The sequence below is a fragment of the Carcharhinus amblyrhynchos genome, chromosome 2 (genome assembly GCF_965287045.1).
Source record: "Carcharhinus amblyrhynchos chromosome 2, sCarAmb.v2.hapA, whole genome shotgun sequence".
Classification (NCBI taxonomy): Eukaryota; Metazoa; Chordata; class Chondrichthyes; order Carcharhiniformes; family Carcharhinidae; genus Carcharhinus; species Carcharhinus amblyrhynchos.
In genome coordinates this window covers 67,096,305-67,116,719 of record NC_137325.1, presented here as the reverse complement: position 1 = coordinate 67,116,719, position 20,415 = coordinate 67,096,305, and the positions used below count along the sequence as shown (strand labels likewise).

Below are 20,415 nucleotides of genomic sequence, written 5' to 3'. Positions count from 1 at the left end.
AGTAGGAAGGGCTACTACTTACAGGGTGAAAAGCTGCAGCATGCTACAGTGCAGAGGGACCTGGGGGTCCTTGTGCATGAGTCACAAAAACCCAGCCTACAGGTGCAGCAGGTGGTCAGGAAGGCAAATGGGATGCTGGCCTTCATAGCGAGGGGGATTGAATATAAGAGTAGGGAGGTTTTGCTGCAACTGTACAGGGCACTGGTGAGGCCGCAGCTGGAGTACTGTGTGCAGTTTTGGTCGCCACACTTGCGCAAGGATATTTTGGCCTTGGAGGGAGTGCAGAGGAGGTTCACTAGGCTGATACCGGAGTTGAGGGGGTTGAGCTATGAAGAGAGGCTGAACAGACTGGGCTTGTACTCGTTAGAGTTTAGAAGGATGAGGGGGGATCTTATTGAGACATATAAGATGATGAAAGGGATGGATAGGGTAGAGGTGGAGAGGTTCTTCCCGCTCAGAAAGGACAGCAGGACTAGAGGGCACAGCCTCAAGATAAGGGAGGGCAGTTTAGAACAGAGTTGAGGAGGAACTTCTTCACTCAAAGGGTGGTGAATCTCTGGAATTCTCTACCCGTTGAAGTGGTGGAGGCTACCTCGCTAAATATATTTAAGCCGGGGGTTGATAGATTTTTGGTAGGCAAGGGAATTAAGGGTTATGGGGAGAAAGCGGGAAAGTGGAACTGAGCCACTTCAGATCAGCCATGATCTTATTGAATGGCGAGGCAGGCTCGAAGGGCTAGATGGCCTACTCCTGCTCCTATTTCTTATGTTCATAATATCCCAACTGACTCACTAATGTCCTTTAGGGAAGGCAATCTGCCATCCTTAACTGATCTGGCTTACGTATGACTCCAGATCCACAGCAATGTGGTTGATTCACCGGTGTCCTCTGAAATGGAGAGCAGTTAGAGATGAGCAATAAATGCTGGCCCAGCTAGCAAAGCCCAAGTCCCATAAATGAATTAAAAAAAAACTATATTTTGCAGAATTGCATTTCCTACAGTAAGTCTTATTAGGAATTCAGATATGAGGATGATTATGGAATGTGCATACTCAAATGCTGAGTAGCTGAGGCTTCAGGCCAGGATTGCAACTTCATACAGTTGGCCTTTATAATGTGCACAATTTCTCTGCAGCCATGAGCCATGTACATTAGTGTGTGGGTGGAATGTTTGCATATCATAACAGATTATACTGTGCATTTTTTGTATTGTAAGGGCCTTGAATAATTCTGCTGTGCTATTTATAACATACTGGTTTACTGTGTAAATTTTCAATAAAACCACTGTCTATTTAATAAATTGCAGTATATGGATAGGAAAACATTCAAAGCTGCTTCAGAGACATGGGGCTAGATTTTATGCTGAGGGTGGGCTCCCTGCACCTTAGCATAAATTGTGATCTCTGCTTAGCTTTCTCATCATGCTTTAATGTTTCGAATGATGGCACTTTAATTACTGTGAAGCAGGACTTCCCTGTACCTCCAGGAGGAAGGCTCCCTTGTAGAGCTGCTGTCAGCTCTGCAGTCCCACGGAGCCAAACATGGGCGGAGGCCATGCTGCAGGGAGGGCAGGAAGTGGTGTCCAATGATGGACCCGGACACCTGAGGTAAGTCCAAGATGTCTCCAGGGACAGGCTGTCAGGTCCAAAGAGGAGGGGTGAGTGCTTGTTGGATTTGGACAAGGCGGGGGAGGGAATTGTAAAAGCTTGGGCAGTGAGGAAGGAAGTGGATCTAGGAAGATTACTTTGAGCTTGCAGCTCAGTGAGCTGAAGGCACAGTTACCAGTGATGGAACCAAAGTGGGATGATGCACAAGAGGCTGCAGTCACAGAAATAACGAATGAAGAGACAGACAAGTGAGAGGTGCACATTTTGTGCAATGTGGAGGAAACTGAGGTCTTGGGCAAGTTTTGATTTGTTGGAGGGGGGAAGCAGCTGAATGGATGGTGATGAAGAATTCTATGAATTCATTGTGCTTGTTGGAAATTTAGGAGATAATGGGTAGTGTAGATATAAGCAGAGAATTCTGTGCTTTCTAATGTAATGGATAATTTTGGCAAAGGGGTTTGAGGCCTAATAGAACCTGACATAGCTCTGGCGGCACTTGGGCAGCTAAGCATGTTATGTACCACAGAGAGGATGTTGACCTCTCTATTTCTAGAATTTGCTTAACAGAAGGTAACTCAGATTCTTGGTGGTGGTTTGTTTATTTTCAGTACCGTTACCTCATGGTAGGAACTTCCTACCTCAGTAATTGGAAGGTTTGTAAATTAGTTACCTGGTTGACATCAGAAAATAAAATGTTAGGGATAATGCCATTTGGGTTATCAGAGTTGCTCATTTCTTATTTCAGTCTAAATAATTTTGGAAATAAAGTACCTGGGTTTAACAACAGATTTCTAATTTCATGAACAATGTCCGGAATCTTGACACCGTTTTCGTGGATTTTCCCATCCCGCTGCAGTGAACGGCAATTTCGCTGGCCGCCAAATTCTCCGACTTTGCCGCAGTGGGAGTGTGGCGTGAACGGCCGGTAAGATCGCACCCATTGTCTTTTCTATTCCAACTACTTCAGAAACCCTGCTCCTCAGTCCAGAAAGAATCACAAACCTATTATTCTCAGAGCTGAAAATCGGATGTTGCACACAACAAAATACTTCTCATACCAAGTGTCTAGCTTATTGAGCAAACTGAATAGCAAGTCTTTATGACTGTTATAAAATTGTAGAAGCAAATGAAGAAAACAATATGGCTGATGTTTACAGTGATGGGATCTTTCCAATTACACAGGAATGAAATAATTGGCAGTAGATTCATCTGCAAGTTTACTGGGGGAAAAGAAAAGTGCCTTCCAAAACTTTGAAAATCTGGTTCCTGTCTCCTCTATCAGTAAGATCTATAGTCTAAATCCTGTTTCCTGGAACATTTGAAAACTAAAAGGCGAACAACAAATGGAGGAAATTTATCAAAAACAATTTGAATTTGTCCCTTTCACCTTGATTTATTTGGCAATAGTCTCACTTTTAACCTAGAATATTGAGGGTTCAAACTCTACACTGGAATTGACTTAAATTGGTTAGTGTGGTTATCATGCACGAGGAGGTATTGGCCTCGTGGTATTATTGCTTCATTATTAATCCAGAAACTCAGCTAATACGCTAGAGACTTGAGCTCGAATCCCACCACAGCTGATGATGGAATTCATGAAGCTATTGTAAATTGTTGGAAAAACCCATCTGGATCACGTTAGGGAAGGAAATCTGTCGTCCTTATCTGGTCTGGCCTACATGTGACTCCAGAGCCACAGCAACATGGTTGACTCTCAACTGCCCTCTGAAATGGCCTAGCAAGCCACTCAATACAAGGGCAACTAGCAATGGGCAATAAATGCTGGCCCTGCCAGCAATGCCCATATCCCACAAATGAATAAAAAAGACAGATGTAGGTTCAGCTTGGAATCTGTCCTGGTGAAGATGCTATCAGTCTAGATGTCCCTACCTAGGGTATCAACCAATCACATGGTAAGAGGCAATGAAACAGGTAAGATTTTGGGGTGGGAAATGATAGAGGTGTGCAGGGGAAAGCGCTCCTGCTTCTCCAAGCCCACAAAGATACTGCTGAATCCAGCCTGCTGCTCCCTTCTCAGCTGAGTTTCCTGATCTTGAGAAAACCAGACCCTCGGCCATTAAACCTAAATCCTGAGGCATTCAGCTAAATTAACTTGTTTAAATTACTGTAATTGTTGACCTGTCTCTTGAGAGCAGGCTGCCCTGGAACCCATTCCGATTAAACAAAGCTTGCAGTGGGTTTGGGTTGAATTTCCAGACTTTAAGCATAAATGGCAGCTCAGTTCAAGGTTAGGGTGTGTTGTTCAAGTTTCCCAATCGACTTTCATATGCATTTTGACTCATTTGCTGGTGACCTGAAGGAGCTCAGTTAATTGCAATTTTCCTTTTCCATGTAACATCTTGTGTTTTTCTTTCTGAACTATTGAGTTAGATTTGATGCAGTCTGTTGCAGCAGGAAACGTTGTGGCCTTGCCCACTCATTTGAGGAGATATCCCACTTCAATCTCTCAACGGCAGCTAAATGCTCCCACGTTAAGTCAGAGTGTGGAAGGGGTTGATGGGGTTCACAGCTACTATCTGTGAGATGTCAATTAAGTTCATTGATGAAGCAATTGATTCCCATTATCCCTGAGCCCGCTGCAATTTAGTGATTTGTAGATTAAATCGAGTCTGCACAGCTTTCCTGCTCCCTTGGAAGGCCGGTTTGCCAGTGGCCTCCCAGGAGGTCCCTCATATTCAAACACTCTGTTCCTGATTGCCGTTCCGTTGCTGAGTCCCTCAATGTCCTCTGAAAGCCACTTGCCTCCAAGCCCCTGTCCCATGCCTCTCCTGGGACCCCCACCCCAAGGTCCCCATCCTGCTTTCACTCAACTTTGGTCTGGAGTCCTTGGTGACCCTGACCTCTGATGGGTGCATTCCCTTAGCAGCCACTCCTCCTGCTAACACCAGCAGCTTGGATATAAGTAGAATGGAACAGCCATGAAAATTCTAATCTACATTCCTTTACAAAAATCAATGAATCTGTGAATGTATTCATTGAAGATTCATTGTCTCATGGTCTGTTTTTGAACATTTTCATTGTCTTATTTACCTATAGATCAATGATTTATCTTGAAAAGTAATCAATTAGTTGCACAGTGCTAAATGATGTTTTGGGAGGCTGATAATAGACAATATAAATGTAGGAACCAAATGATAAAATGCTGGAAAATCTCAGCAGGTCTGGCAGCTTCTGTAAGGAGAAAAGAGAGCTGATGTTTTGAGTCCAGATGACAGTTTGTCGAAGTTTTCTCTCCTTACAGACATTGCCAGACCTGCTGAGATTTTCCAGCATTTGCTCTTTTGGTTTCAGATTCCAGCATCTGCAGTAATTTGCTTTTATCCAATATAAATACAGGTACCAGAACTCTCCAAAAAAAAAATTCGAAGTGTGGAATTTGTGGGACAACTGGAGTAATTTATGCTGGCTTTTTCAGTGGGACTTCACACTAGAATCTCCTGCAATCTGTGAACTGCAGAGGCCACCATTAGATTTCAGAGGACGGGGCCTATTTCCACCTGGGAGGCTGAAACCAGTGGGCATCTGCACGTGCGCAGTGGCCCTGAACTGTCAGCTTTCCATTTGCTGGCCACCTCATTCGCAGCCTGTCAGCCCTGATTTAGCCCCATCCCGATTTTCCAGCTCTTCTGCAGCCCACCCCCTCCCCAGGCAGTGCTGACAACCCAGCAGACAGACCCCACGCCAATCTCCAGCCAAACCCCACTCCCTGCATTGCCGACTCTCCCAACAGGCTGACACCTTCACCCACGCAGATTGCTGGCCTCCCTCTTGGCCCAACCAATCCCAAATGCATACTGGCAGAGGGACTCCCCACCCACACCAATCACCCCCTTGGCGTTGCCCCACGCATGGTGGACAGTGTCAAGGTGCTCCCTGGGCATGGGCACTTTGCCCCTTGGGCAGTACCATGGGCACAGGGTGGCACTGCTAAGGTGCCCATGCCCAGGGGGCACGATTCCCGGAGGTCCTGATTTTCTTCCCACCTTTCACTCCATCTCCTGTGAGACGCGCTCACGGTGGCCAGGCATGCGAGAATCCCAAGCATGCCTGGCAGCGAGATTTCCCTCAGCTCATTGTGCTAGAAAATTAGGAAGAATAATTGTTGCTGATATTTTTCAGAAGCTTAATCTACTGATACCAGATTCCTCTCTGCATAATATTAGCACAGATCTTGATCCATTTGTTATACCCAGGTTAGCAACTGCATTTTAACAGCAGCAAGATAAAATTGGTGCAAGAGCATTAAAGTGATGCAAAAACAGTGCCACTCCTTGTATTTATTTTGCAATCAGGAGAAATATCACTTTCTGAATGGGCTGTGAATTCAAAATATTTGCACCCAATCTTTGAGTATAAAACAGGCCCAATGATGGCAAGTTTAGCATTGAGTCAGCCTGGGCCAGGTTTGCATGTGTCCAATTCAGCAAGGACTTTTTAATCGGGTGATTCTGAAGCCCATCTGATGAGAGGCTCCTGATCCCATTCCAGAAATTGTTGGGAAGTAGCAAAAGTTTGTGTTTCCATAAGCTGCAACTACTTTACCCATTTTAGGCCTTCAAAGCAGCCAAAAAGTAAGTTGTTTTTAGCAAGTATAGCTGTAGCTGAAAGCTGTGTTTAATTAACCAACCCCAGCTGATTGGCTCCCCAATACCTGGATAGGGCTGTGTGCCCAGCCAGATCCAGACAGACATGAATATGATTGCACACTGCTCGTTGTACTAATTTGATGATGAGGTCTGACAACAAATTTAATGGATGGTCTTTGGATCTTTCTGTTTTTGTGTGACTTGAACGAGGGTGAAATAGGTCATAGCTGTTTTAGCAGGTAATTAATCTGTGTTCTATTTTTAACACGGTTTTCTCCACACCTGAGACTATTTATATCCCATCAATTATTCATCTGTTTTAACAGAATATTTTATTGAAACTTGGCGGCAAAGTATGCTGCTTTCTCAATTTGTGTGTATCAATGCAAAATTCTTCATTTAATTACATGCCAGTCATTATGACAGTGAACACTAGGAATATAATGGGGAAAATTCTGAAAAACTTGCGTGTTTATGGTTCTGATATTTAGATAAATTGGAGAAATATTTATTTTAGCAGAGTGCCAAATGAGGCCCACACCTTCCCATCCAATTGAAAAGTCTGTGAAATTTCATAAAGACACTTCTCCCTTTTCTCGGTAGAGTGCTTCTTTAAATGCTAGAATAACACAGCGCAGAAGATTATCATGCAGCCCATTGTTCCTCTTTAAAAGGGCAATTCAGTTAGTTCCATAAAGGCCTGGAAACTGGCAGACCACTATCTAAAGATGTGGAAACGAAAGTGATGCAATAGCTTGATGCTGTGCTGAGTTCAGATTAATTGAAATGGGACATAAAGGGGTGAAGCTGAGACCATTTCTAAGGACAGATCCTTTTGGGTTGGAGAATGGAAGGTCAGAAGGTATCATGAATACACAGCAAAGTGCAAGATTACCAAGTAGGAATGGGGTGAGAGGGAAGTGGCGAGGAAGAAAGATCTGGAGAGGTTTAAGGGACCATGTGAGTGTCAGCTGTGGCTCAGTTGATAACACACTCGTCTCTAAACTACATAGAGCGGGATTTATCGAGCATCCCACTGTGAGGTGGTCCACCATCTTACAGTCCTGTCATTGTCAATACAGTTTCCTGTTGAATGGACCCCTTACATCCAGGAGATCTTTGGTGGGGTGCGTTGTTGATGGGACTGGAAGATCCTGCTGCCATGAGGTGGCAGGAAAGTTCTGGCCAAAGTTTTAGGTTCAAGTCTTACCCAAGATTGAGCAGATAAAATCAGGACTGACACTCCAGTATAGTACTGAGGGAGCACTGTGCTGTTGGATGTGTTGACTTTCGGGCAAGATGTTAAATGGAGGTCCCCTTTGGCTGCTGAAGTGCATGTAAAAGATCCCATGGTACTATTCTGAAGAAGAACATGGGATATCCTAAACAATATCTATCTCAATCAGTGTTGCAATAAGACAGATTACTTGGTCATTGATACATTCTTTAAAAAAATGTTTATGGAATATAGATGTTAGTCTGTGTTGCTGACATAACCAAAGCAGAAACACAAAGGGCTGTTGCAAGTGCCCACCTGAAAGTGTTAAAGGAATTTCTTCATGATTTTTCCTTAATTGGCCACAAGCATTTTTTTTTGCTTCTTTGGAAGCTGTGAGAAGACGGGCCTCATGCTAGTTTTCCTCATGTATGATTTTGTTTCTTTCATTCATTGGCTTTGTCTATAATTTAGATTGTTAATTTTTTATCTGTGGTGAGTTGTGCATTGCCTGCTGGGCATTAAGATATCTGCCTTATTTCTGATATGTATCACCAGTCTGTGATGTTCCCTGCCATCAGTGATAAGAACTAAAATTTATCCCTGAGTTCCACTTGGAACTTATCTGAACTGTTTTTGAAAAAACACTAACGAAATATTCCTTCCACTTCCTGTTTTGAACACAAAAAGCCATTGAAGGTTTATACTGAGAACGAAGTTCCAGAAAGTATTGAGCAATTAATACAAACGTGGTGCATCATTCATCTTTTGTGCTGATTCCTTTTAAATACAACAGTATTGCATTTGAAGAAGGATTTATTTGTGCCATGAAGCTTTTGCTTGCTGAGTCATTGGGTTTGTTTTACAGTGATAAAACCGCAGAATTACAGTTAGTGGGTAAATGAGTGATTTTTCTTTTTGTTTTTTTTAATACAGACGCTGCTTTCTGAAGTAGAACTGCAGGTGGACAATCTTATCAATGGGGTCTATGTGAACATTACTGCAGTCTGTCCTGATGGGGCTGAACATCCAGGCCACAATAAATGCAAAAATGTGAAAGCCAGTGATACAGTAAGAATTGTATTCAACATGAAACTCCACACAATGCTGCATACTGTTAATTTAGATTTATATTCCTTTGGGTTACACAATACATGCCATACTTTCCAGAGTGATATTGCATGCTTTGTCAACGAGTGATTTAATAGTCATTGTCTCGGGTTAATACTAATTCCCTCTCCCATTTGTAGCAGCTATTCACATTTAAATTGCAGGACATTAGGAAGATTAAGGCAAATTTATTTGTTACTGCTCTGTACAGGTCTTGATTTAAATATAATTGGTAAGAAACCATGGGCAGAATTTTGCCACCACGGGAATCTTAACAGGTGGGAAGGAAAATCTGGCAGACCGCTTAAAGGTCTGTTGACCTAGGATGGTGGTGGTGTGGATTGGGGGCGTGGTACTTGGGACACGCTTGGCTGAAAAATACCACCCCAGGTATACGTATTTTCTTGTACTTTATAGATCTTTATGCTCATGCAATTGCTTACATTAGGCGGAAAAAAACACTGTCCAGAGGAACTAAACATTTCTGCATTTTTATTTTGCACCCATTGTCAGCAGAGTTAATTAGGGTTTGCTTATTTCTCAGAGTTGTCCCTAGACATTCCAGTACTAATTTCTGGCTTTAAATTTAAGGATAACTTCATTATCTTGCCCACTGGAAATGGTATTTGCCGAAAAGTGTATTTCAGGGAATTGTGTGTTTGTAGCTTGTGATTTTGTCAGTTCGTTTTAATGTGATGAAAAATATCACAAACCACGTAGTCACAGCTCTTGAGGTGAGGTTGTAGAATATTACTTCCATTAATAAAGAAAGCCGCACTTGTGTGGCACGAACCAAAACCTCAAGATGTGCAATCGCTTTGTGTGGGAATAAAGCACCCAACCTCTGAACTGCAAGGTCTGAGGAAGAGCAATTGGGGTGGAATTTATCATGGAAAATTATAAACTCCCCCCAGAAACACAGCCAGGTTTTCATCCCAGATCTTCTGATGTTTTGTCAAAAAAAAACAGGGGTTCGTGTTTTGCGCCATTGTTGTGGTGCAGGCCTGATAAAGGCAGTATCCACAGAGACAGGACACTCCTGATCTCAAAGTAAAGTTAATGGCCCTGTAACGACCCCAGACGGAAAAGAACACCCCCACCCCTGGAGCACAGAGGTCAGTCTGCCCCCGCCATCCCCAGAACACAGAGGCCAATCTGCCCCCACCACTTAATGGGAGGGCCCAGGAACATGACGCTCAGAAGGCCCGTTTTGAACCTCTCGCAGGATCTAACGGCCATGCCATGATTTATGCACAAAGTGAACAGGTGCAGAGAATCGTGCCATAGGTAAGTGGACAGATAAGGCTTTTGAGGGTGTTGGCTAAAGAACTACTCTTGGCTTTTCTTCAAAGTCTTCCAATATATCTTGGTTTAATATCTCACCTTTGCACTCCTTCAGCACCACGTTGTGTTTACGTTAACTTGACTGGAATTTGAACCTGTGCTCTTAGTTTGTGTGCAAGAGGCCCGCTTGCTTCCTAAGCTACATTGCTCCTATTTAAGCAACACCTCAATTTTAAAAGTCTCATCTGTGCTTTCAAATTCCTCTCACTCCCTTGATGATCTCCTCCAGCTCTACAACCTCTAACTATCTGCACTCCTCCAATTCTATCCTCTTGCGCAACCTTAATTTTGATCGATTTGCCCTTTGTGACCACACCTTCAGCTGCTTGGCTTCTGGAGTTCCTTCCCTAAATCTCTTGTCTGTCTTTTTTCTCCCTAGTCCTTAAAACCTACCATTTTGACCAAGCTTTTGGTCACTTGCCGTAATGTGTTCTTATGTGGCTCGCTGTCAAATTTTATTTGATGCTGCAGCTGCAATGTGCCTTGTGACATTTTATTGCATTAAAGGCATTATGTAAGTACAAGTTGTTGTTGAAATATCCGAATGGTTGTGTATGGCCTTTCATCCCTCAAGGATATGGGCAGTGCACACTGCCTGCTGCTGACCAACTGCTGAAAACACATTGGATTCAAATCGGGCATTGAGGTGCAATGTTGGATTGTGCTCCTATTCTGCCTGTGGCTCACCTCAAAGTAATCCATTCCTACTGGCAAAAAAAGACACATTGCCGGTTATCACCCAGCCATAATCAGGTAGAAGTTCTGCCTACAGTCATCAGTTACTACCTTAAGTGCAGTTTGATTGCTGAAGATGATTCTGTTAAATTTTATTTAGGATTTACCTTGAGTCCAATTGCTCCATTTAGATGCATTAATCTTTTGAGACAATAATGTTGTTTCCTTTAAGGATTTCCTTTCACTTCACTTTTGAAAAGGAAGAAGAAGGGAATTTGGAAGAACCCTACAGGGATTCCATCAGGACTTTACCAACAGTTACCCACACATCTGCATTTACTACCCAAAGCACTCCTAACCTAAACATTCAGCATTGTGTGAGAAGCCGACATTTGCCTTAGCAAGTAGCATTTGCGATGGACTAAGTGCTTGCACAGTAAAATGTCTGACAACACTAGGTTTATGTCCAACCTATTTATTTGATAGTAAACTCCAGTAGCTTTTGGGGTTAGTCCCTTCGTCAGGTGAAAGGGACTAACCCCGAAAGCTAGTGAGTTTACTATCAAATAAATCGGTTGGACATAAACCCGGTGTTGTCAGACTTTTTACTGTGTTTACCCCAGTCCAACGCCGGCATATCCACATCATGACTAAGTGCTTGCCTCAGACTTGGAGAATCGCCGTCAGAGCAATGTATTGGGCAAAGCAGTGACTAACCACAGACTTAAATGTTTAGGCATTATTGTACCCTCGAATTGTATCGGGGATATCTGTCATTTGCTATCAATGAGCTGTACATAACTGAACCAAACTAACCACTTCCATTGTTTTCTTAAACCAGGTTGTTCATTTCCTTATAACTATTGTTCTTCAGCAAGAGAGAGTTGTCCAATTTTACCATGTGGCAGGATTCCACATGTGTAACTGATCATTGATACTTGATGTACTGAATATGTCCCCAAAATATTACCATCTTCCTGATCACAGAGACTGTGCCCTTTAAGATGCTGCGACCAATACAATGCTGTAACAACACTGGATTGTCCTCCCTCAGAAGTTTGCACCCAATAAAGTGTGTAGATATGTCTGGAGCCTACTACCATGATGTTGAACGAAGGAATAGGACAAGTGAGACCACGCCTGTGGGAAGAACTGCAACCTAAATGCACTCTCAGAAATTGAACACTATGGTGGCATATTCTGAGTTATGCAAGTTCCTGTTTGACAAATGCATATTTATTGTTGCAAATTTAGTATTTTGTTAATTGGAATAATTGAGTTTCTTAAATTTGTTTGACATCCGCTAGTATGAAATCCAATTACTCCATTTTATAAAAAATGACAAAATCCCATGGAGATAAAAAATGTTGTGTGTGTGACCTGAATGGGATTAACATTGTTTGTATCTTGGATTGGTCCCCAATTTACACAAGGGTCTTGTTACATTCAGATTCAGAGTCCTAGAAAATTTAAGGCCAATTAAAGATTATCTTATGCTAAGCTACCAACAGTGCTTCAGGATGCGTTTCTGAAGAGTTAATTTTTATCAGTGGTAAATGACTGACAGTGACACCTTTTTTAGCCTATTTCCACCAGCATCCAGATTATCAATTTTGGCAGGTTGAAATGAAATGACATCCCAGGCTTTCACCAGAGCCTTGCAAGTAATTCTCATTAGCCAGTACAGATAAGGATGTGTGATGAAAATGGACTTTCCGTGCAGTTTGGATGAACAAACTTGTGGAGTGTGTGCCACACAGGCAGTTGTTCCTTGGCATAGGTTGGCTTTCCCACAAGTCTCTAATGCTCTTCTTGACACCCCTAAAGTCAACTCTTCAAATGTGACATTTTCTGCAGGCCTCTCGATTGCTTTCCCCTGGTCCTCCAACATATATGGACTGGCACAGATTTACCTTCTTTTCTGATTGGTGAGCGGCTCCAAATGCACAAGTTGCTCACTGATGCTATTCACATGAGGCCTGAAAATGAAGATTGCTCAGGCTCAGTAAGATTATGCACTTGTTCCAGAAATTGCCTTTAGTATAAACCCCAAAATTGCAGAATCCAATTGTGTTGCGATTACTGGAGGTAATTGAGATTTTTATTTATTTATTTGTGAATAGTTGCAGAAATCAGCACAGAATGTTTAAATCCCTAATTGAGTTCAAATCAAAGCAAATTTAGCTTTAAGCAGCTTGTAGAAAGATTTCCCAATATATATTTTCCATGACAATGTGTGTGCTGAATTAATCATGTGACCCTTGATTTTCAGTGGAAGCTTAATAATTAATAATGGTGGCATTGTAAAAATTATTGATATTTTGTTACTTCAATTATTGACAAAGTGGATTTATATTCTCCAATGTATTATGGAATATTATGTCCTCGAGTTATTATTGCAAGTTTCAAACCTGCTTTAGATATTCTGCCAGGTACAATGGTGCTGGATATGTCCATAAGCAGTTCAAAGTGTTCACATCCTTTCCAATATTTAATTCTGTTGTGTGTCAGTCTTGGTTCAATGGCAACTCTCTTGACTTCAGGAGGTTGTGGATTCACCCCCATTTCAAGCACTTGAATATGTAATCTAGGCTGACACTTTAGTGAAGTGCTGGATGAGTGCTAGAATGTTGAAGATGCTGGCCTAGAAAGTATAATTTGTACCTCGTAATGATTGAGAGATGAGGGCTCTGGCTTCCCAGCTAGTGGACCGCAGGCTTCTTTGCAGTGTTCTTGTCAACGGGTGAAATGGAAGCCTTGGTCAGGAATTGGGATTGGTGCTTGGATTGTGGATAAGCAGGGGAGGGATTAGGATTAGATGGGACCTGGTTTGGGGATCAGGAAGAAGGAATGATTTTGTATTGGGGCCAGGGTCCTGAGTTGGGAGGGAAGACATGGATGGTGCATCGGCAGAGGTATCTTGATCAAGATGGAGCTTAGGTTGTGGATCCCAGGATTGGATATCAGGCAGTGTTAATCATTCTGTGATCAGATAATTCTGTGTTGGGAGCAGAGAATGAAGACTAGTGATGGGTGGGGTCAGGACTGCTGACCATGGGATGGGAAATCAAAATTAACAATTGACCTCTTTTATATAAGATCAGTAGGAGCCCTGTAGCTCCAGGATCCTATTTCAAGTAGTTGCATCCTTTGTTGTAGTTGATCCCTTGGGCTGATTAAGCTGATTGCAGCTGGTGGTGTCGTGGCCAGTCTCAAGGCAGGGCAGTCTTGGAGAGGGGACTTCAAAAACGGGTGTTGGCCCCTTCACCTGATGCCTGCTTTAGGTGTGGGTAAAGGATGCCTCGGTCTGTGTGAAATATGGTGGATGTGTGGCACACATGCTTCTTACTTGCCATATTAGAGCTTGAGTAGATGTAAGGAAAAATAAGTCTTGAATAAACCAACTTCTAGGATGCTGGCTTTCACAGTAAATAATTAACTATCTAATGAGGATAATACTCCAATAACATTACTTAATGAAGAGTAGGGAATTCTTCTGAAGCCCTAGCCAACATTTATTCCTTAGCCAACACCAGTAAAAGAGATTATTTTACCATTTATTTCTTTTGGACCTTGCTGTGCCAAAAATGGCAGCTGCTTTTGCTTACAATGCAAGAGTGACTACGCATTTAAAAAGTGCTTCTTGATTTGTGAAACATTTTAGATTGTTCTGTGTTTATAAAAGGCCGTGTACAGTTGCAAACTTGTAATTTTTCCATATGAGGCATAACCCAGTGTGTGATAGATGCCCTGTTGCACAAGCACTTCTCAAACATTTTGACGTGAGACGGAGACATTTGGTAAGATGAGGCGGATACAAAATGATGATAAGCTGCTTTATTTCACAAGGAGCAAGGCAACATGTATAGCAACGTCCAAAGCAAATTTCTCTTACTTGAGAAGTAATTTCCACAGAGAATGGTTGAGGCAAATAGCAGAAATTCATTTAAGATGAAGCTAGCTAAACATACGGAGGGTGGAAGGGTAAAGCAATTTATGGTTATGCTGATATGATCAGAAGAAGAGTGGGTGGGAGGAATTCATGCAGAATGTGAACAACTGGCATGAACCATTTAGATTTAATGGCCTGTTCCTATGCTGTGCATTCTATGTAATGTCCACATGCAATTCAATCACATCCCTTAGAAAGGGGGTGTGAAAAATAAACCCCTAAATGGAGCCATGGCATGACTTCCCCAAGACGTGCCAAATCATTGTGCGGATCTCTGGCTATTCCTACTGGCCGGAATCTCTGGACCCACTGGCAGCATATCCCCGTTCATCGGTTTCCCAGCAGCATGGGATGGCTTCAATGGGAAATCCCATTGGCAGTAGTGGAACCTGAAGATTCTGCTGCCAGCAAACAGTGCACCACCTCCCCCTGCTGAAAAACACCTGGCTGGAGAACCCTGCCCATATTATCTTTTATTTCCTAATTATTAACTTTTAATTATCGTCTGCCATTTTACCATGCCATACCTTGAATTAATCAAAGATTGAATCACAGAATACTGACTTCCTTATCTATTTTATTGATGTAGTAAAATGGATGCTAATATTTATTTTTGAGAATCGTTTCAGGGGGCAGTGGGGAGGTAGTTTTCCTGTTCCTGCTGGCCGCAGGAATCGGAGAGAGTGGGGGGGGTGCGTTGACCTCGGGAGTGATTTTCCAGTTTTGTGGCGAGTACGAGTGCTGGAAAATCCCACCTGTTGTTTTACCTGCAACCCTAGAAACAAAGTGCTACATGCAAAGAACAAAAAGCATGACTAATATGAATTTATAATATGTATTTACAAATTAACCTGCTCCTTCACCAGCACTAATTTTCCCATTTTTCTTGGTTTAGGTTTCTTTTAATATAACAGTTGGAATGACAGATTGTTATGAGGGAGACAAGCACATCATTTTAAAACCCGTTGGGTATAATGAAACAATTGTTGTTTCTGTAAGCAGCACTTGTGCTTGTCAGTGCAAAGGACCTAAAGGTTATACTGCTGGAAGATGCTTCAATAAAGAGCTTGACCCAGATTGTAGACTTTGCCAGTGTGAAGACAGAGTTACTAATTCTTCCTGCAAAGAACAATGTCTCATTGAAAGCTGTCGGCAGTACAAAGAACAGCCTGTATGCAGTAATCGAGGGATCTGCAACTGTGGGAAATGCTTATGCTACCAGAACAAGCTAGGTAGAGTGTTTGGAAAATATTGCGAGCTGGATAACTTTTCTTGTCCTTATCACCAAGGCCGTCTATGTGCTGGTAAGATGACAAATTCATGAAAATCATTGACTTCTCTAGAGCTAGCTGTTTACTGTTTGTTACACTTTTTCTTTGATTATTGGTAAATCCAACAATAATGTGAAAGTTTTGATGTTTTACCTACGTGTATAGTATCTTTCAAATAATGTATTTTTCAAGTATGGGGACTTGGCCTAGCAACTGTGCACAGCAACTCATTAACAGATACGTATACTCAAACAACCCTTTGTATATTATCTATGTTCTGAGAAATACCAAAGGCAATACTGTAAATCTGAGCAGAAAGCCTGCCAACAAACAAACCGACTTTTATATCAGCCTTCCCTCACACCAATTTTATATCTCCCAGCATCTTTGTCTATACTGGGGAGGAACTATTATATGCTAATTAACTGTACTTATCTGCTTCTTAAGTTTGCCATTTAGCTATCAATAAAAATCGGCCTGAATTTGCTGAAAACATGCCCCAATAATTGTATGACTGTAGCTTGTGTCATTGTTATGACAGAAATTTTAGCAAATTATGGAGTAATAACTTTTTTGGCATTGGCATGCTACAACTTGCTTGGAATTTGCCACTCAAGCAGTACCCCTCATTGAAATTATAATTACAAATCAGTGGCAATTGTGAATTTGCTGCAGTAAAGCTTTTGAAAAATAGTTTCACTGGAAATCTGCAAGTGGCAGGATTCACAAATTTGCCTTTGCATTTCCCTAGGTTTGGGGGTCTTTGTGGGATTCAGTACAGGACACATGAACTCTTGCCTATTGACTTATATTGCCATACAGTAAACCTTATTGGAAAATGATCTAACTTTGAAATTAGCCTGATATATTCACATTTTCTGACTGTGAATCCAGCGAGGTTCAACTCATTGATGTTCGTATTAATGCTGGCATACCATTAAAGCATTGCACTAGTTAAAAAGCTTGATTTGTTATATGATGCAGTATGTGACAGAAATACCTGAAATTGAACCATATTTATAAATAAATGTTTGTCTTAAATAGAAATTGCGATACTAGTCCATCCAGGATTCTCCAAAAATAGGAAAATGATTTTAATGTTAGTATAACAATTTCTGGGGTTGGGAGGTTGCCAGATTTCAGTGTTACACTTTGAAGATAAATTGTTCCCATTTTCCCCAGTAATTGAAATTTCAAATAAAGTTTTGAAAACTTTTTTAAAAAATCAAAATGTAATTATTTTACAGTAACATCTACAAACAAATCAGTTGAATTGTTTTGTAACTTTTATTGTATCATTAAAGCTTGTACTTGAAGACTTCAGTAGACTCTCCCAAAAAATATAGAAATTGAATTAATATTTTGTTTCCTGAGCAGTTACTTCACTGTCTGAGTGTGAAAAGTGTATGATTCGTCATTTATATAAATGACATTGACTGCGTGGAGGTAGAATTAGTAAGTTTGCAAATGACACAATGATTGGACGAGTGGTTAACAGTGAGGCGGAGTGTCTTGGGCTACAAGAAGATATAGACGGGATTGGGCAGCTAAGTGGCAGATGAAATTTAATCTTGAAAAGTGTAAGGTGATACATTCTGGAAGGAACAATTTGACAAAAATGTACTCAATGAATGGTAGGACACGAAGTACTGTGAAACAAAGGGACCATGGCGTGTTTGTCCATAGATCTTTGAAAGTGGAAGGGCATATTAGTAGGGTGGTGAAAGAGGCATATGGGACACTTCCCTTTATCAATCAAGGCATAGACTACAAAAACAGGGCAGTCACGTTGGAGTTGTATAGAACTTTGGTGAGGCCACAGCTGGAGTGGTGTACAGTTCTGATCACCAGATTATCAGAAAGATGTGATTGCACTGAAGAGGGTGCAGAGGCGATTCACCAGGATGCTTCTTGGAATGGAACATTTAAGTTATGAAGAGAGATTGCATAAGCTTGGATTGTTTTCGTTGGAACAGAGAGGACTGAGGAAGTGACCTGATCGAGATGTACAAGATTGTGAGACATGGACAGAGTGGATAAGGAGCAGCTGTTCCCCTTAGCTGAAGGGTTGGTCACGAGAGAACTTAGGTTCAAGTGAGGGGCAGGAGCTTTAAGAGGATGAGGAAAATCCTTTTTACCCAGAGGGTGGTGATACTCTGAAATACACTTCCTGGGAGGGTGATAGAGGCAGGTTGCCTCACATCCTTTAAAATGTATTTGGATGAACACTTGGCACATCATAGCAATTAGGGCTATGGGCCAAACACTGGCAGATGGGATTAGATGAGAGTTCAGATGTTCCTAATCATTGAATCTATGGCACAGAGACAGGCCCTTTGGCCCAAACTGGTCCATGCCACCCAAAAGCCCATCTACAGTAACCCCATTTGCCTGCATTTGGCCCAAATCCCTCTAAATCTTTCCTGTCCATGTATCTGTCCAAATACCTTTTAAATGCTGTCAATGTCCCTAGTGTGTCAGTGTGGACTCAGTGGGCCGCAAGGCCTGTTCTATGCTATATGGTTCTATGATTCCCTGGAATGATTAATAGCATTGAATCTATCCAAATGATGGAATTCTCTAACAAAACTTATTGAATTACCTTTCAATGCTTATGAATAAATGTTGAAAAAATTTCAGAAGCTTTATTAGGTAAAATTTGTATTGATGATTTCCTTAAAATGAAGAGGCATTATGGTCTGAAGGAGATTAAGAAAGAAAGTTTTAAAAATACAGTCCGTACTAATTATGTATCATTTGCAGCTTTAGTTTGTGTTTGAATTATACATCGGACTTCAGAAACATATTAAGCTGTGATGAAAGGAGATGAAAAGAGGCATGAAAATTCTAGTGTAGATCATGGGATGTGGGGAAATCAGTGCTCAGTGGTGCAGTGGTTAGCACAGTTGCCTCAGCGCCAGGGATCTGGATTCAGTTCCAACTTGGATTACTGTCTCTATGGAGTCTGCGCATTCTCCCCGTGTCTGCGTGGATTTCCTCCAGGTACTCCAGTTTCCTCCCACACTCCAAAGATATGCAGGTTAGTTGCATTGGCCATGCTAACTTGTTCCCTCTGTGTATCCGAAACAGGCCCCAGAGTGTGGCGACTGCATTGCAGTGTTAATGCAAGCCGACTCGTGACATTAATAAACTTTAAAACTTAAGGCACATTTTCCTTTGATTCTATTTTTTTCTGAAATGTTACTGCCTGACCAGGGGACAGTTTAAACATCGTACAGTTGGTCTTAATTTTTGAATTTCCTTGATTAAATTCCTGTGTCTCCAATTGTAATGAAAATTAGCTCTATAAACTTGTTGTGCTTTAATTATGTTCCCCTGCCAATTGTGGCATTTGTTGTATTCAGTCATGGTAAACTGGTGGTCTAGATATAATTCCCTACACTTTAGAAATATCAAGTAAAGAGGATAAAGCTACTGATGAAAGTCTTGACTGACCAGAATTCCTGACATTTAATTACTTGGTTAGAGAGAAAACGGAAGGCAAAGCAAAATAGCAATTAGATACCATTGTATAGCAAGTCAAGACATAATACAAATGTGCAGTGAAGACCAGTGAGAAAGGTAGAAATTAAACTGATATAAACTGGTGAAGAATGTCGCAAGATAATGATTTTGTTTTAAATGTTGGCAAAATTTTGAAGTAGGCTTATCAAAAGATAAGGACAAAAATAAAACCTTGAGTGCCTCATGACAGTGGAATTTTTTTTTTGTTAACTGTTCCAAGGCACCATGAGATCCTCTCCAGAAAGGTCTGAACATTAAAGATAACCCTCTTGACTTCCACTGAATATCGCAAAACTACATGTGAAATCTTGTTTGTTTAAATTCTGGAAAGCTCTGGTGTAACCATTTTCCCCTTTAAGCTTGGGAACGAGCCCCCAATTTGTTATACGCCCCATAGTGACTGATAACTTTTAAAAGAAAGGAATCCTCATGAAGCCAACATTTTAAAAAGCACAATCTTGTCCAGCAGTTTTCTTCCTGTTGTCTTTATGGGGATTCCATTCTTTTAAAAGTTGTCAGTTTCTTTAGTGATTTTCTGTCCTCACTGGCATCCCAGGTTGGATGCCATCAACAGCTTGTTTGGCAACTTCAAAGGGTAGTTAAAAGTCAGCCATATTTGATCTTGAAATTAAAATAGTATCTCCCAGACTGGTTAAGGATAGCATGTTTCCTTCCTTAAAGGGCCTTGGTGAACCAATTGCATTTTTAAAGTAACTATTTGGTCATTTCTACAGGTACAGGTCTTTGGATTTTTGAAGTAAGTTCAAATTCCCAAATATAGGAAGATTTGCACTTACAGGTCTAGAAAGTTGGTCACGCAGTGCTGGTTTCTTGGGCACTAAATGATCTGCCAGCACTCCAATATTACATCAAAAGCACATGAGGTGGAAAAGTAGACGTATTCAAGGTGCTTCTTGCATTACACCACCACTCAACCATAGTATAATGCATCAAAATAGAAGTACCTTTTGAGAATTGCTGGTACCTTAATCCCCAACCAATTTCAGCTAAAGAACTCCTTGTGTTGCAAAAAACATGTGGGGACCATATGAATCCAAAGAGCTCACATTTGAAACAACATACTTCCTGTACCATGTTCGTGCTATTG

The 20,415-nt window shown here is 41.4% G+C and overlaps 1 protein-coding gene across 1 annotated transcript in view; it reads left to right on the top strand.

Annotated features, from left to right (window-relative positions):
• itgb8 (integrin, beta 8) overlaps positions 1-20,415 on the top strand; it is an 80,202-nt gene that overhangs the window by 37,210 nt on the left and 22,577 nt on the right. The window contains exons 9-10 of the mRNA XM_080207146.1: positions 8,367-8,501; positions 15,407-15,815. Coding sequence (XP_080063272.1) covers positions 8,367-8,501; positions 15,407-15,815 — 544 coding nt within the window. The remainder of the gene's footprint in view (positions 1-8,366; positions 8,502-15,406; positions 15,816-20,415) is intronic.